The 17,879-nt window shown below is 38.9% G+C and overlaps 1 protein-coding gene across 1 annotated transcript in view; it reads left to right on the forward strand.

Moving 5' to 3' along the window:
- The window catches only part of GUCA1C (guanylate cyclase activator 1C), a 35,758-nt gene extending 18,301 nt beyond the window's left edge, over positions 1-17,457 (forward strand). The window contains exons 2-4 of the mRNA XM_063319632.1: positions 11,278-11,427; positions 14,201-14,288; positions 17,327-17,457. Coding sequence (XP_063175702.1) covers positions 11,278-11,427; positions 14,201-14,288; positions 17,327-17,457 — 369 coding nt within the window. The remainder of the gene's footprint in view (positions 1-11,277; positions 11,428-14,200; positions 14,289-17,326) is intronic.
- The last annotated feature ends 422 nt before the right edge of the window (positions 17,458-17,879 follow it).

The following is a 17,879-nucleotide window of genomic DNA, read 5'->3' on the forward strand; positions in this document are numbered from 1 at the left end:
TTTATTCCCTCTGTATCTCAGTCCACACATAACTGTCATGCAGTCCCAGTTCATGCAGCCTACTGATGAATTTTAGAGAGGAAACAGTTATGTTTATCTAAAATACTTCAGTAGTTGCCAAGTATACTGATGTATACTTGGGTTTCTGTGAGAATATGTATCATATTTCAGAGAGATTATATCCTTCAAAATGAGTTTACACCAATGTTAAAGGAAAGAGCATATCTAGAAAATCGTCTGGGGTATCCATAATATATTGGAAGTGTTAGTTGCTCTTAAACAGAACTAAGGAAACATTCTATAGTCATCACTGCTACTATTTGACACTTACTCTAAAAAAAAAATCCTCTTTCTTCAAATCAGAAACCCAGATCATTGCCATCCACTTCCACTGGCCTGCAGATAGGTTTTGCCACCACTAAAAAAACCCCAACTGAACACTGTAAGGATTGATTAATTGATAAATTGGGTTCTTATGACCTGTGAAGGATAAAATTTGCATAGCCATTTAACATGTGAAGCACTGTACTGAAAATGGGATACTGCAATTTTAGTTCTCTTATTGCTTATTTTGACATTAATTGAAACTAGCTGCAGGAATAAGTGTCCATGGATTTGTAAGAAAATTGAATTTTAAAAAGGCAGGATATACTGTGAAGAGTAAAGAAGATTAATAGGTATGTGGCACCAAAGGAAAATTATGCAAGATCAAGGATCTTCTGTTAACATTCTATAAAGCATTGGATAGTCCAACAGACAACATTATTTTCTGCTACACTTCTCATGCACAGATAAAGTTGGTAGATGCAGAAAAATGGACACTCGACAGCAAAGAGTTTAAAAAAATCTGTAGATAAAGAGCCACCAACTGATGTCAGTCTTTAGTCATGCTTCCAGTTTGTGCTTTTTCATTTAAAATTTAAAGTAGTTCTGTGATAAACTAGAGTTCATCTGACATCACTATGCAGATTAGAACTATAAAAAAAGATTTTAAAAGGAATCCATTTTAAAATCTAAAGAAGAAAGTTAAAACAGGCTGTTTGATGTAGAACAGATAAGAAATGCAAAAATGTGTTACTTCAATAGCACTTTGTTGTGTGTCAAAAAGACTACATAGCAATGTAAACTAAATCACAAGCTACAGTTATTTTAATTTTTTTTTCCTGAAGAGTAAGTTTCCCTTCACTCCTTATACATTGCACAATGCTGACAGATGTTGGGAGGCAGACCACCATTCCTTTTTCCTTATCCCAGCTCCTTCCCCACTGTCCTGCTGTGTCTTTATAGTTCTGATTTTCAGGTAGACTTTTCATCATCTGATTCTGTGTTCTGTCTCTAAATAGATGTCACCCTCTCTGATTATAAGGACATGAATAGGATTAGCCAAGTATATCTTCTCAGGTCTTGTAGTAGATGGAAATGCGAATCATTTTGCCATGAAATTCTCTATGAAAGCAGTGGTTGTACCTCATATTCCAAGAAAAGCGTGCCAATGTTCACAGAAAGATGTAATATTTTTCAGAGATGTTTTGATGATTAATGCTAGTCATTCTTCATTTGACTTTCAATTGTTTTCTCTCTCCACTTTTTCCCCCTTCTTAGGAATTTTGAGGGACAGAGGAATATTCTTTTTATTGATATGAGGCAATTAGTTGCTAGAGATTCTACTGCAGACATTATTTTGTTAAAGATTGACATGGTCCAACTATGCAATTGTTACCTATCACTATGTGATAGCTGCCTTCCATGTTCTTATTGAAGGCATGAAGAGCTCTTAAAAGATAAAATAAAATGACTGCTAGTGAGCGATACTTGGAGCACTACTAGTGAGCACTACCTGGAACTGAAAAATTAATTATAATGGCTCATGACATCTTTGCTAACTGTCTTTTACTGGAAAATTTGATCTTCAGTTGGGCTTCTTTCTCATATTGTGTTGCTCTGATGTGTCCTCAGGACCAGGAATAGCTGCTGTGATATGAATTGTCAGGCTGTCTAAGGAACTGCCTAGACTGTTTGCTGCATCCTTACATGCTTGCAGGCATTACCAAAGTTGGCATAATAGAATTGGGTGCAACAGTTAATAGTTATCCAAAGCAGGGTGAGAGGGGGTGATAATTATAGAAATATTTTCCCAGACTTTCCTGAACAACTTTCCTCTTTTGTATCCTAAGTCTTCAAATAGTTGTGCAAACATAAGTTCAGCTGCACACATAATTTTAGGGACGTCTTCAGGCTGAAGTGACTCTTTGGCCAAGTACACTTTTCTATAGCTTACTCTAACCAGACAGCTTAACCAAGGCAGTAAGGTTGCAGCAGCAACGTCTGCATTACACACTACATTACGGGGCCAAGAGCCACATAAGCAGGTATTGTGGTTGGCAAGACATGCCTCGTTTTATGCTATTCCTTTTCCGCGGTTCTTGTGTTGGCCCAGCACATGTGGATAGCACTACCACTTTGCCCAGAGAAGTCTAACTCTTGCTTTTTCCCATTTTGAACCCCAGAAGAAAATAAGAATCAATATATCTCTTGGCTAGAAAGAATTCTTTTGTCGGAAGTAAAAAAAATCTACAGCTCTTACTTCCTGAAATATTCGGGCTTTTTGGAGTTGACATGTACATGTACAAATCCTTTTCCCATTAGTTTCGGACACAATCCAACAAAAGCAACAAAAACAACAAAGCGAAACTATTTGCTTCCCCTTAATCTCAAGTAATGTTGCATAAAATTACCTCAAATGGAAAGTAACTAGCCTGATTACTGCAAATAAGAAGGAAGTTAAATTATGCTTTGCTGTGTTTAAGGCACTATAGTTACATCGTTTTTCTCAGCATGCTGAAGTGACTTTGAAAGGTACTGTACCCTATGAGAAATTCCATGGAACAGAAACTATGTTCTATGAATATTTCACTTGGTTCCATGAAATGCTACTCTATTTATAGATTGCCTTAAAGAATGTCTTTGTTCTTCTTAACTACCTCCAGAATTTTTTTACATCCAATTTTATATATTGATTCCAAAAAGGAATCTATTATTTTGTAAGGACTTCCCACAATTATTGGTGCAATTTCACAATCTTAATTTTGTTTTCTAGTAGTTTGGCACAGGACTTACTGCTATGATAGTACTAACTTATGCTATAATAATGTGTCATTATCAGCTAAAAGCCTACATTAACATTATCATTAAAATCATCACTTGCTTAATGTCAGTACAGTTGAATTCTTGACTACAGGATTTGATGGTACGAGTTATGATCTAAAAGTTTTAGACTGGAGGTAATTCCCCAGTAGCGGCACAGCACCATCAAGCGTGGAAGGCTGATTCTTTACATGGGACATTGAAGTTAGGTCAGCCGCAGATTTCTATTAGAGGACTGTAGAATTCAGTAGCTTTTTTTTGCATTTCAAAAGGGGTAATCTGAATGTCCAAGAAACTTTCTCTTTAAAAACAAAATTTTGAAATATTCATGTAGGCAAGTGCTATTAAGTAATATTCCAGTTGAATTTGCCTTGCATCACAGTCTTGATGCTGGACTGGATAGGATTAAGCTATGCAATGGGGCAACGGTACTCACAGTGCACATCATGAAGTGTCCCCACCTCACCGAATAGCCCCTTTCTTGCCATCTGTGCAGAGCGTGTCCAGGCTCATGGCCTTTGCAGTAGAGATTTTCTGCACTTGGCCAGTAGGTCCACCACACTGTAGCATGCCTGGATCAAAGACACAGTTTGTGCATGGTGCAAGTCCAAATGAACTACATTCACCAACGCTCTGGCACCTGGCTGCCAGGAGTCCCCTTTCCCACTAGGAGCCAGCACCTGAGATCCACAGGTTAAGAGCATGGACCGTAGGTCCCGTATGAAGCTGTAATGCCAACTATGTTGCACAAGAGACCTAGAGGAAATGAATCACTACATTGGATACAGAGAAATCAGTAGCAAAAACAACTGACAATAAAAATTAAGTACTTAGAGGTTTGGTCAAGTCATTCTTTGGCTTAATATTTTTTCCTTGTTTTTCTCTTTAACATGGATTAAATTAGTATCACATACATTTTTACTGAATGTCCTGCAGAAACAAATGTAGCAAAATTCAATATGAGTCAATATAGAAAGGGAGGAATATGAAAGAATGATGAAGTTCAATTTTTTCTGCAGAATGTCCTGCAGAATGTCCTGCAGAATGTCCTGCAGAAATGTCCTGCAGAAACAAATGTAGCAAAATTCAATATGAGTCAATATAGAAAGGGAGGAATATGAAAGAATGATGAAGTTCAATTTTTTCTAAAAATAATCTTCATTGTCTACGCAGTCTCCCATTGAGTTGTGCTACCTGCGTTCCTACACTTCCTGACTGTTTTTAAAACAAAAGAAAGGGTTTAGAGTTGTTTCCTCTGCAGTTACTCGGTGACAAATATTACACATCAAACTGAAGCAATTACATTTTTCTAACAACATGTTGTTGTGGTTTAACCCCAGCTGGCAACTAAGCACCACACAGCTGCTCGCCCACTTCCCCCTGGTGGGATGGAGGAGAGAATCAAAAGCGTAAAAGTGAGAAAATTTGTGGGTTGAGATAAAGACAGTTTAACAAATAAAGCCAAAGCCGTGCATGCAAGCAAATCAAAATAAGGAATTCATTCACCATTTCCCATCAGCAGCCAGGTGTTCAGCCATCTCCAGGAAAGCAGGGCTCCATCACACGTAATGGTTACTTGGGAAGACAAAATGCCTTAACTCCAAATGTCCCTCGCTTCCTTCTTCTTCCCCCAGTTTTATGTTCCAAGCATGGCGTGATATGGAATATCCCTCTGGTCAGTTGGGGTCAGCTGTCACGGCTGGGTCTCCACCCAACTTCTTGTGCACCTGCTGGTGGGGCGGTGTGAGGAGCAGAAAAGACCCTATGTAAGCACTGCTCAGCAAACTCAGCAATAACTAAAACATCCCTGTATTATCAACACTGTTTCCAGCACAAATCCAAAACATAGCCCCATACTAGCTACTATGAAGAAAATCAACTCTACCCCAGCCAAAACCAGCATGCACATGTAGGGTTTCTTTGAAAATTTCATTTAAGTGTAAACAAATTAGCATGTACTCTGCAGCTTTCACTGCAGCGCTCGGAGCATATTACTACCATTACCAGCTAACACTGTAATTTTGTCACATTACATGAATAGGCAATGAAGACTAACTTTGTACAATTCATCATAATTACTCTTAAATACTACTTGTTAAGTTATGATGTAGATAACAGGGAAAGTAATTTTAACAACAGTTCAGGAATCTGCTATTTTATTTAAAGAAATTTTAAGTAAAACTGCAACTGCCTTTTTTTCTGTTTATTTCCTTATTTATTATGAATAGAGCAGTCAGAGGCTACTCTAGGTTTACGTTTTCTTCTTTTTGCCCTTTATCATTTAAGTGTTGCTTTGAAACATCCGAAACTATGCAATCATGACTCACACATTTGTTGGTGACAATGATGTTGGTGAACCATGCTTTGGGAATAGTACTTGCATAAAAAAATGCAGCAGAAATTGGATGATCTGCTTTAACTAACTTGGCCGCAAACTCATGTTATGACAACAAATTGGTATCTGCTTTCTTGTGACAAAACATGATCTATAATCTCCCATTTTTTACAGAAATAAAAAAATGCCTACTAGATAAAGAAGGTAGAGAGTATTAACTTTTTCCTTCCCTGAGGTCCTTTATCTGATAATACTGAGTAGTTTAGGGAATGATAGTATATGTGTTTAACTCCTGCATACATCCATTGAGACATTAATTTCTAAAAACGTTATTTAAGGAGCACCCGAGATAATCTGCCAACTAGAGCATCTTTGCCACTAGAAGACATGTATGTCTTCAAAGTGCTTTTCCTCGAGGTTTGTCCTGCTATGTTCTTGGGTTTGTCAGCCAAGAAAAATTTGCTTGAATTGTCAGCAAGAAGTTTTCTGAAAAATGGATTATGTGGTCATGGCTATGTTTTTAGTTTTCTCTCTCTTGCCTACCCCTTTGTTTTAAGTTGGGAAAGATGCTCCTAAGAGCACAGGCAGAGGCTCAAAATTAGGGATGTAGAAAGATGAACCCCACCATCCAGGAGATGATGGCAGAGGGCTCTGTTTGAGCACATGCTATCCCCAGTACAGCCCTCCTGGGCACTGCTGTGCCACCCTGCAGGCTGAGCACAGGACCCAGCCTTGGTGACTTCCCCGTCTCCCTGCTTCTCCAGTAATCTTGAAAGAAAACCATGAGTGTTGGCAGGGAGTTGGGGAGTAGTTGTTAATTTTATACAAATAAAATTGCTTGTCATCTTAACATTTTGGATTTCACCAGGTTCTACCAGGGCAGCCTACAAGCCTGAGAGCCAGGATATATAGCTGGCTTTGCATTTCCAGCTCCTCGAACACAAAGGTCCTGGTATTGGTCAAGTCCCCAAACCTTGCAGGTCCTCTTCATCTGGGCAAAGCAGAACCTTGTGTAACAGTCTGGTGAAGACAGCCTCACTTCTTCATATGACTCTGGGCAGGCAACTATCACAGAACCACTTAACGAACTGCAGCTCCTAATTCCCTGCTTCATTCTTCATCCTTATCTAATAGCCTTTGCTTGTTGAGAGTCTCCCCCAACTCCTGACAAGTGCCAGCTTTGTTTACTGAGGAACCTGGTGATTCTGGACACAGCCTGTAGGGAATCTGGAGCTCTCTCCAAGCCCCAAAGTCCAGTATCAGACCTTAGGGACGTGTCACAAGTCACAAGTAGATCTGTATTTCTTCAATAATGCCTGTGCGTCCTTTAAGGAACAGCTGAAAGTCTTCCTTCAGAAGTAAAAAGAAAGCAAGGAAATGGGGGAAGATGAAATGGAACAAAATGAATTCTCCTTTAGGTTTCCAAGGGCAGAGAAAGCTGCGCTATATTTGAAATTGAGTCTAGAGAGAAAGAGATTAGCTGTAAATTTCACAGTTGTTCTGAGCTGTTGTAATCTGCTGTTTGACCTGTGCCTCCTCCTTCTGCCTTATTAGGTTTAAGTAGTATTCTGAAAGACAGGGGGTGGGGAGGGAAGGTGGCTTAATGTCCTAAGCCCTACGTTTGAAATACCGAGACCATCTATATTTGCACACTTGTTAATCCTGTTAAAGCCTGTTGAGCTATTCTCCTGGTGTCAGGTTGGGTTTAGAGATTTTCCAGGAGCAAACCTGAAAACAAGACACTGCTTATTGTGTACAGACTCTTTGCAGAGTCCTCAGTGCGCCAAGTTAAGACGATGGGTTCACTCATCATAGGGTTTTGCGGGGACAGAAATCTGCCCTTTCCACACGCGTAGCCACGGTGTGCTGTGGAAGATGGCTGGCTCACTGTCCCAGTAGCACTGCATCCACACAGATAGGAAATCGCCTTCCAGTAAAGTCCAGGCAGCCAAAACGCCGAGTCCAGATCATTCTGGCTGAACCTCGAGTTACCATGCCATTTAAGATCAGCTGCGTACTCACAGCTGACAAGTCAATTATTTTTAATCCGTATTCAAACAGTTTGAAGCTGTAAATTTTTTAAGGAGCTGTGAAGATTAGCAGGGCTATTCTGGGAACCGTCGGGTAAATGCCCTCCTACGGCTCCAGGACTGGGGTACTTATGGACAGCTGTTGCGTAACGCTGACGTCCCTCCCTGCCCAGCATTGCCCTCACAGGACACACCGAACAAAAGCGAGCAGCCTCCAGCAACTGCACGCAGGCTGACATTCTGAAGCCAAAACATTCCATAAAAATATAAAACTAAATTACTTTCTCCTTGGGAGATCCAGTAGTTAATGAACAACTGAAATGCAGCCTAGGCCTGGGACAGGGGTGGACAGGGGCAGTCAGGGCTAGTGGTACCCTCGGGGCTGTGAGGATCAGTTTCATATCATCAGGAAATTCTCCTTCTTTCATCTTTGTTTTGTGAATCCAACTGTTCCAAGCAGTTTAAAAAACTCACTCATCAGTGAAAGCACAACAAGTTACAAAAACACAGCATCAAAGAGCACAAACACATGCACAACCATAATGAGTCTTTAAGCTTCTAGTTCATCTGGTCAAGCCATTAAAGAGACTAAAAAAAATTATATATTTTTATTAAGTCTACTATGGTAAGCAGAAAGTCCAGAAGACTTTGGGGCGTGTAGAAGAAGTTTTGAAACCTTTTTTTTTTTGGTATCTCTCCGGCCCACTCCTCAGAATTGCAGGAGGAGATTTCTGACCCCCCATTTCACACCACATCCGGGGGGGGTAGGTACCCTGTGCCTTCACCCCAGCTGGCTCTGCAGGGAAGGGAGCAGGACCTCACTGTCCCTCCAGATTCCATGGTATCCCAGTGTAATTGTGCTGCAGCTGACGAAGGCATGGCCAGCGCCATACAGACATGGCAAATAAGCCTTCACAGACAAAAAAACGCAGCCATCACCCAAATCTATCCCGTATCCTAAGCTGCTAAAGATGCAGGTTTCACCAGCATTAACTCAATTTAATAGAACTACTAGAAATTTGCCCTTTGGAATAACACAGTAAAACACCAAAAGTAAATTATTTATATTTTCCACCACTGGTAATCAGTTCTGCTTATTATGTTGTTGGTGGGTTTTTTTTAAATTTTATTTTATTATTGTTTATTTTATTTTTATGGTAGCCCTTTTTGCTTGTGAATTACTGACTTCCTAATGAGCAACAGATACTTTATTACGTGCACTGCACAGAGTGAAGTTTTATACAGCCTGGAGACACGTAAGGACTTACCTAGGTACTTGTATTGTGAATGGTTATAGAGCAGCAGATGGGTAAATCAGCACGGCAGTATTCTTTTAACAACAACATAACACATTTATTGTATTATTTTTTGTACTCACAGAACCACAGGACGATCTTCATAGGTTACTGTAATAGGTTACTATGATTTTTTTCAGTATTTAATGGACTGTTCTGAGGCTCTTGGATGCTACTCTAAAAAGTGCAGTATTTCTCTTTATCTGAGAAAGCTGTGTATATGTGTAACAAGATCGCCACAGCCTTCTGCATCACATAAATGTTTTCTTTTTTACCTACAATATACGTCTGTTGGTGTAGAAAGGAAAAACAGTACATTTCTCATCAATGCTTTTGGGCAGTGCTTCTGGTTCCACATCCTGTAGATAAACATGTCTGCCTTCTCAGTATTTCTACTCCTGGTGCACTGGCTGCTGAAGTTAACGTGTCGCCAGTGGTCTTTGCATGTCTACTGAATGTGGCTGGGGCTTTCCTGGCAACTACAATTTCTCTCAGGTGTTTTTCAGAGGTGGGAGTTTTTTGCCATGGGCCTTCAGTCCATCCGTGCTTGGGGCAGGCTAAATGATGCACCACATCAGAATTACATTCCCTGAACACATTAAGATGATTATGATGTTTTCCAAACTTCTGATATTTTGTAAGAGCAACAACAGTGACACCAAGACACAGGAAGAAAGTGAACAACATACTATTTTCCAAAATCCCAAGTGAAATGTAAGGGAGAAAGAAGAAAACTAATCTCCTCATGGACATCTAGCAATCCTAAAATTAATCTGTAGTTTCAATAAGTAGTATGAAATGCAATAAAAAAGCAGTAATGTGAAATGCATCCAACCACATTCTCAATAGATCTATCAAATCAGATGATGGAAACATAATCAGCTAAACAAACTTTGCCCTCCAGTAAAATACTTGATGAGATGGTTCTTGGAATAATACTTGCAAAATTGAAATTCAAGCTGGTGTGCCAAAAAGAAGTACAAAGTTTGTGGTACATGATGTGTCATTTTTTGGTAAAGCATCTGCTTTTAATACTGGGCGTAATCTTGTTTGAAAACTACATGCAGTTACTGCCAACTTTCATTTAATCCCAAACAGTGGTTGAATGGCGTCTTTGCCTTTGCTGACTTTGCTGTGATTGCAATCACAGTAAATCCAGCAACTGCAGCAGAACCTGCACAAAGAGTCTGTGAAGCTTTTGTGCCTCAGTCTGCATGAGTTGTGCACACACCACTTCTGGCATGTACATTGAATCCAGTGTGTTTGAAACACTGGATTTACCTCTTAGGTGCCACTCTGCTGAACAGCATTGCACAGAAGTCAAAGCAAGCACTTACAAGTATGGCAATGACTCCCACTGCACCTTTACAGGACTTCTTTTCGTTTAGTCTCATAGTGTCTCGAGGGCAGATTAATTCCTGCTGGTTGTAAAATCTCAACTGGCAAGATTTGTGTTTATGTATGACAATAAAAGTAAGTAACATACTAAACCCTCCCAGATGCTCATCCAACCTTCTCAATCACAGGCCATCTGAAACTGATGACAGTCTTTCCAAGGTTTTCCAAGTGATTGGATTCTGACCAACATAAAGATCAGAAGATTAAATTTAACAGCTGTTAATTCTTTTTATATGCGCATGAGAAACAGTTGAAACAAGTACTCTCCAAATTCAGCAACTGTTTCTTCCATCCTCACCACATTTTTACAGAAACAGAACCGTCACAGTGGCTTAGACCACCTGACCACAGAGGCCTGTCACGGAGGTTTCCATAGCTAGCTTTAGAGAAGTGAGCAGAAAATACGGAATTAAATCAATCTGAAATGCTAGTTCCCTATGAATATCCCCCAGTCCTCACTATTTTGAAACTAGTTTATAACTTGAAGGCTTTATATCCTGTGCAAAATGTGTAAGTTGAAGAGACCCGGTGTTTATATGGAAAAAACAGTATTTGGAGTTCACGCCAGGTTATTGGTTACCATGTACAACACTTACTACATGGCTTCTCAGATGAATAACACCTGAAGGAGCTCTGTTGCAATGGAAATCATCCATAGTTCTACAGTACCCATATGAATATAAGCAACTCTGCTGTAGACATCTCAGTAGTACCAAACCAGATATCCCAGACTCCTCTTTTTTTTCACATGTGGAGGTCTACCACAAAACTGTTTCTCTTCTCCTCAGAAAATGTCAATAACAATTGCCCGGAACAGATTTGCCCCCCACCCCTACTGCCCCAAGCTTTCAGAGGAGAACAAAACTGTCTATATTAATGCCCCTTCCTATAGTTCTTCCAGTTGAGCACATCCTTTTTAAACACCACAGGGGATTTCTGTGTTAAGGTCCTTTATAAATCAGTGTGTATTATAGCGAATTCGATGACCTGTTTCTGTGAAATTGCCAGAATCAACAGAAAACCAATGTTGTTAAATAGTTTGTGTTGGTTTTTTTTTTCTCTCTCTCTCTCTTAGGATGGATTTATAGACTTCTTGGAGTTCATAGCTGCAATAAACTTGGTTATACGAGGGAAAATTGACCAAAAACTGAAATGGTATTTTAAGCTATACGATGCTGATGGAAATGGATGTATTGACAAAAAAGAACTATTAAGCATATTCACGGTAAGGAGATTATGACCAATAGCAAGAGCATTTGACATAGTGCATTGCCGTGGAACAGTGGTTCCACCATGTGTTGTAAGTGGATTGACTGTACTTTACCTAATGTTTTACAGTTTGTAAGACCAGAACTGTTCTGGCTAGCGACACTCCTGCCATTAGTTTCTTGCTTATTAAAGTAAACATATCTAAGTAGTATTTTACTTTAAACCATAGTGCTACAGATATAATGCTTAACTGAAAGGGAAAAACTGTAGAAACTGTAGGGACATTATTGTGATAAACTATACTATAAGACAGGGTAGAACTGAAGCAGTATAATGAATAAAACAGCTGGCTACAAGTGTTTGTGCCAGTCTATTGTGGAAAACTGGCTTCTCAAACGGAACTTGCTGCAAGAAATGATATGCATTTTATCAAAATATTCCAATATTTTAATTCTTTGAAATGCTTTTAGATTTGTTTACTACAATGCCATTACCCCTATTTTAAAATTAAATGGGGGAAAATTAATTTTATCATTAAATCGTGCAGTGACATTTAGATACAAATATTGTAGAAAATTTTGCAGAAAATGGGTCTATTTCAAACCCATAAAACCAAAGCAGTGCAATTCTTTCTTCGAAATTATTTCTGTATCTTTCAACTTACTCTAGTGAAATAATATTTTGCAGTTCAGTAGCTGCTTTCATCCAAAAGATATTACAGGGTTCCTTGCAAGTACGAATGACTTAATACTGCTCCCTAAATGTACAGGACTCATTGCAGATCAAGGTTTTGCTGCAGGGAGCATAAAATCTAAATAGGGATTTAATGTCATAATAAACAAGGAACATAATTTGCCTGGATTCTGTATTACTGCTGGTGCCTGGCTAGTCGCTGTTAGAGACTTTCAAGACTTGCTGCCCAAATTAAAAGGAACTGGAGCCAGATGGAGCCACAAGGTCAAACAAATAAAGTTGATGCATCACCTTCTAAAAAGCAGCTTTCTAAAGGTAGAAGGAGAGGCTGCATCTCCCAGATTTCTCCTCATTTAAGCCTAATGACGTCTTTCTTTTGCAGATATTCTCCATCATTTTTCACCCAGAGGCAATGAGGCGACTGTGCTTTGTCTTGAGCTTTATCTGAAAAGAGAATTAAAATCCTTTTAATATAAAGACTTCTTTTACAACATACTTGATTTTAAAACCAGTTTAGAACATGTGTATTTTCTTCTCAAGTATGAGAACTTTAACTTAAACCTGCCTAGCTGATCTGGGCTAGATTAAAATTGGTGGGCTATAAACAAAAATAAAACTACAGGCTCACAGACATTAAGGGCCCTGCTTATACTAAGCATCAGTAAACAAGCACTTGTCCAAAAAGATATTTCATATTTGAGACATTAATTTAAATCACAGAAGTCCTACTAAAACTTCATCTGTCCCTACAGCTATGCAAACTTTGGACCAGCAGGTCATTACCAATCATCAAAATTCCTTCCAGACAACCATGCACCCTCTCAGTGCCTTTTATTATTTTATTTAAGGTGATTCTGTGGTAGTCAGTGATTTAAGTACTTCAGGAACCACTGCTTTACTCTTAGCACTACAATAAATGTAAGTGTGGCAGAGGTACAACCTTACTCTGAAGACTGCATCAGGGTCAGATATCTAAAATACCAAAAGTATCTAAAGAAGAAGAAGTTTATCTACCTGTTTTTGTAGAATTCTTGCTGTCTTTTTGAACTTATTTGTGCAAAGTAACATAAAGACAGTGATAGTCAAGAATTCCACACCAGTGTAGGTTTAACTAAATATAATGAGGTTTCATCTAAATATAAGGAATGCAGGTTTTATCTAAATATAATGAATTCTAAAAAAATATGAGGAATACTGAAGGAAACAACTCACATATACAGTGAATTATCTTAGACAACACAGTTCATCTCAAGACAATTCAAGTGTAGAAAACCAAATCCTATAGTATGCCCATTATAGAACATGTATGCATGTATGTTTATACATACATAGGTATGTATTTTTACAGTCACTTACTAATTGTGATATGACTGTGAGTCCAACTCTGTAAACATATGCTTGTTGCTTCTGGACCACTGGCTATTAACATATAGGCTCCCATTTTATTAATCCGAATGATCACCATAACACAAAAACTACTGTCTCAGTGAACAGGATAAAATTTTGGATAAAATTTTGCAAAAATGTTCATGTATACCTTTACTCCAAACATCGGGTCCCTTTGCCACAGAAAAAGTTGAGGGGAGACTTCTGGTTTTCTTAGTTTCTTTGGAGGACAAGTAAATTTTGCCAACTTCCAGGACTGCTGGTCTGACTTTATTTGTGATTACTAAGTTAAACATGTCTTAATAGAAAAATTACTTAGGCTTTCTCCTCATGTGCTTTCAGCTGTGAAAAATAATACTATATTTAAATCACACAGACCACAGGGCACTCTCCAAAGACACTGAACTCTCTAGGGCCAGATAAAAATGCTGGTGTGGAATCAAAAGTGTATTGCAGAGCAGAGGTGTCACATGGTTTCAGAAGACCTTCAGAGATACGTAAATTAGTCTGTAATCGTCAGGCTGTGTGATGTTAATTAAATTTCCAATCCTCATTACTGAAGATTTACTTGAAATAGCTATTTATTTAGCAATTTTTGAAAGGGTTGGTGAACTAAGAGCTGCATCGCAATTACTGCAGTTGCCAGTGTATTGTTTTTACAACTTGATGGAAAAAAAGTCTGAAAGAACTTTCTGCATTTCTTCCTTCAGGCAATTCAGTCTATTAATGGCCACACCAACATGTCTGCTGAAGAGTTCACAAATATGATATTTCAGAAGATAGATGTGAACAACGATGGTAAGAACCTAGGTTTTCTTGGCATTGTCAGGGATTTTCCCTCATAAGGAAGTGTGGGATCAAGAGGGGGGTCGAAGAACTGAAGAACTGACTTTTAGATGAACTGAAAGCATGAACTTTTTCTTCTTTACCCATATTACATCAGCTTTACAGTGAAGTGTAAATCAACCTACTCTATTAAGTTGACAGAGGGATTACGTCCAGTAAGAGTTAAAACATGGAAGTCTTGCACTGTTCATCCAAAATGCCACTGCTCTTGTTGCAGAGCAAAATGAAAGTGTGATGGAGGTATTTTTTTAGTGTATTTGTGCAGCCTTAATCTATTTAAAATGGATAAGAAAACAAATTAAGATGCATGGTTGCACACGGTTAGCATGTTCTAAAGATTGGACAGCATACTGGATGTCCCTTGAAGTCTGATTGTTAACACATGCTAAGACACATACTACTGTTTTTTCTCAAGATAGATAGATTAAGTCAATTGGACTTACATTTGGAAACTAAAACTTTAACTCACTGCTTCAGAGATGTTTCTAATAGAAAACTTGTCACATACAAATGTCTTCCCCCATATTTCTAATTATGAAGATTCTCTTACCACTGGGAATTACGTTTTACAACAATTACTGCAATCATTGGCAAATTAGGAATATTAGGAAAGCGTTGCAAACCAAAATCAGATCCCAGACGGGAATTTTGTTCATTTTTTTGTTCATTTTTCTGGTCTCATTTGGTGTATTAAGGTTACTTTTTAAAAAGCTGTTTGAGATATATAATCAAAGTATAAAAAATGATCTTGTGATGCATGGGAATAACTTGTAGAGGATTTTTTCCCCAACTGCTTGGTTTATCTTTTGGGTGAAGGCAAATTACCAAAGGACTCCAAATACCTTATAGTCATAGCCTAGAATCTAACCCAAATTCTATGATTATTTGTACTTTGGCCCCTGCTTTGACCATATGCGTACTGCAAGTAATAACTGTATCTAAGTTAGACCATCAGCTGAAAAAATAACTTCTGTCTTACATTTTAGCAATGAAATGCCAGAACATGAATTATTCAGAATTATCTTCATAATACTCCAATTTCAATCTGCTTTCCATAGTTAGTTATTTTTCAAATAGCTGCAAAGCAGCAGGACTAGCTCCACCTGAGGAATGGGACAAATTTTACCAAGTTTAGCTTAAACTATGCTACCTCCTTGTAGCTCCTTATCAAAGAAAAGGGCAAATAGACAAATAAATTGCAATGTTTTTCCTCACATTAAAATGCAAGAAATAATCCCACGGCTGTAGGGAACAATTCTTAAAACAAATCTCCTGATGGCTTTGCAATTTATTTTCATTAGCTCAAGGAAATCTGAGACCCGTCACAGTGAGTCTGGCATGCCAGCGTAATCACACCTCACTGGTAACTGCAGTGGGTTTTGTATGCTTGCATGCTGGTATTGGTACTTTGAAATATAAGCTGGGATCAGGAGGAGGGAATTCAAGACCAGTTGACCTGCATAAGCAGGAAAATGATGCAGCATGTCCATCTGACGAGTCCAGGAATCCCACGCAACTGAAGACCTCAGTCAAAGGCAATACAGAGGGAAGGATACGGGAAGTAAAAGAAGTGTCTGGGATAGGAGGAGACATCGGAGGAAGCGAGCGGATCAGGGGCAAAGCAGTAGGACGCAGACAAGTGTACAGAGATGCCTTGTTCGGTCTCTGCTCTTGGGATGACTATCACCTCCTTGAAAGAGGAGGTGTGAACATCCTCAGGGCACCACGCACCAGACCCTCTCACTGAGGCCTAAGACTTGTGTCAAATGACGTCTTTCCACTTTTAATAGCGTGTATATGAGCCTGCTCACCAGTGCAGTGAGGACACATATGACACATATGAGGAAGCAGCCTTTACTGCCTATGGGGCAGAAAGTGGGTTTCACATTTTTCAAATGCTGATCATTTTCCTTTTTCACATCAGATGAAGTTTCCAAGGTTGCCACAAACAAAAAACAAAACACAAAAAAACCTCCAGGGAGTACTTAAATCCGAAAATAGCCAAAAGTCACCTAGCTAAGCATTCACCAGAAGTGCATGAGACTTGAATTGCTGCTCCCCTGCACCCCAGAGCTCTAATTCATCCAGCTATCTTCCTCTTTGCCTGGCCTCTTGTCATTTATTTCAGTGAGAAATCATTCACTGTTGTGATTTTAACAGAAACTTTAAACCGTTCTCAGAGGAAAGAATCAAGCTCTTCCTGTTAAACTAGGCTCTGTTTCCCCTTTCAGAGAAAAGCAGTATCACTGGAACAACTTTTAACCACAGAATTGTGTAGACTTCTGTGTACCATGTGAGCAGACACATGCCTACAATTGGTCTTTGCCTTTGCTGACAGGGAAGAGAGCAGGAAAAGTGGAATAATGCTAAACGATATTCCCGCTCCTCAATAAAAGAGATTTTATAGCTGGCATGCAACTTCCGAAGTATTAAATGACTTTGACATAAGCCAAAAAAAATCACTCTCTAAACGACCATTTCATTTGCTTGGAAGAATTTATCTAATCAAACCACTTAACCAATTTTTTTACTACATCTTATCGTGGCTCTAAATAATCCTAGTAGTCAACACAGGGAGTATCCCCGGTAATCCTCAGCAAATCACCCACTAATCTCCATTTAAACCAGCTGTAAAATAAATTCCAGTTAGCTCAGTAAGAATCGGTCCATGCAGCTAAATTCAGCCTTGATAAAGGCTTCATTAGTGCCCTTTTTCACACATTTCTGTCACCATAGATACTAAGCATTCATAGTTGTCTTGACTTCTATGAAAGGTGTGTTTGACCTCTTTTAACAGTTTTTTCTGGGAGTGAGTTCTAGGATCTCATGCAAACTGGGAAAACAATATAAAATATTCTGCCTGCATTTGCCTGTCAACAGAGAATGGGGAACCTTCTTGAGGGATTCAATCTGGCATGAATGGCCTTGTGTTGGGCTGAGAGTGATTGCTGGGTTCCTCTGTTCCTAAGGAGTATCTGATTTCCTTTCAGGGGAACTGACTTTAGAAGAATTTATCAATGGTGTGGAAAGTGATGAGGACCTAATGGAATTGATTACGAAAAGTTTTGACCTTTCCAACGTACTCAAAGTCATACAGACTGGAAGGAGACACAGCGTCTGAAGGATCCAGTGACAGATGTGGCATCTGTGTCACCATTTCGAGGATGATAATATTTGATATGTTTGGAGAGCTTTGATGCTGTCAAAGCCTTCCCAGTCAACGCCGAGCAATCTCCTCCAGGAGTAACAATTTTCACTCTTGACTCCATAGCTCTCCTTTTCTTTATTCTTTCCTTTGCAAATGACTGTGGCAGCCACAACACAAACCTTTCCCACATATAATAGAAAACTATTTGATGCAATACAAATAACTTATTTGGTCTCTATGACTGTTCAGAGTAATCAGTAAGACACCGAAAATAATGCAAAATGCAACCTTGCTAGAAGACATGGAGTTAATAAATTTCTTCTTTTAAGTACGGGCTCTTTAACCTGCTATTTAAAGTGTGGACATAAACTTCTAGGTAGGACTGGATTCTACCC

Source organism: Chroicocephalus ridibundus, chromosome 1 (assembly GCF_963924245.1).
Source record: "Chroicocephalus ridibundus chromosome 1, bChrRid1.1, whole genome shotgun sequence".
Lineage (NCBI taxonomy): Eukaryota > Metazoa > Chordata > Aves > Charadriiformes > Laridae > Chroicocephalus > Chroicocephalus ridibundus.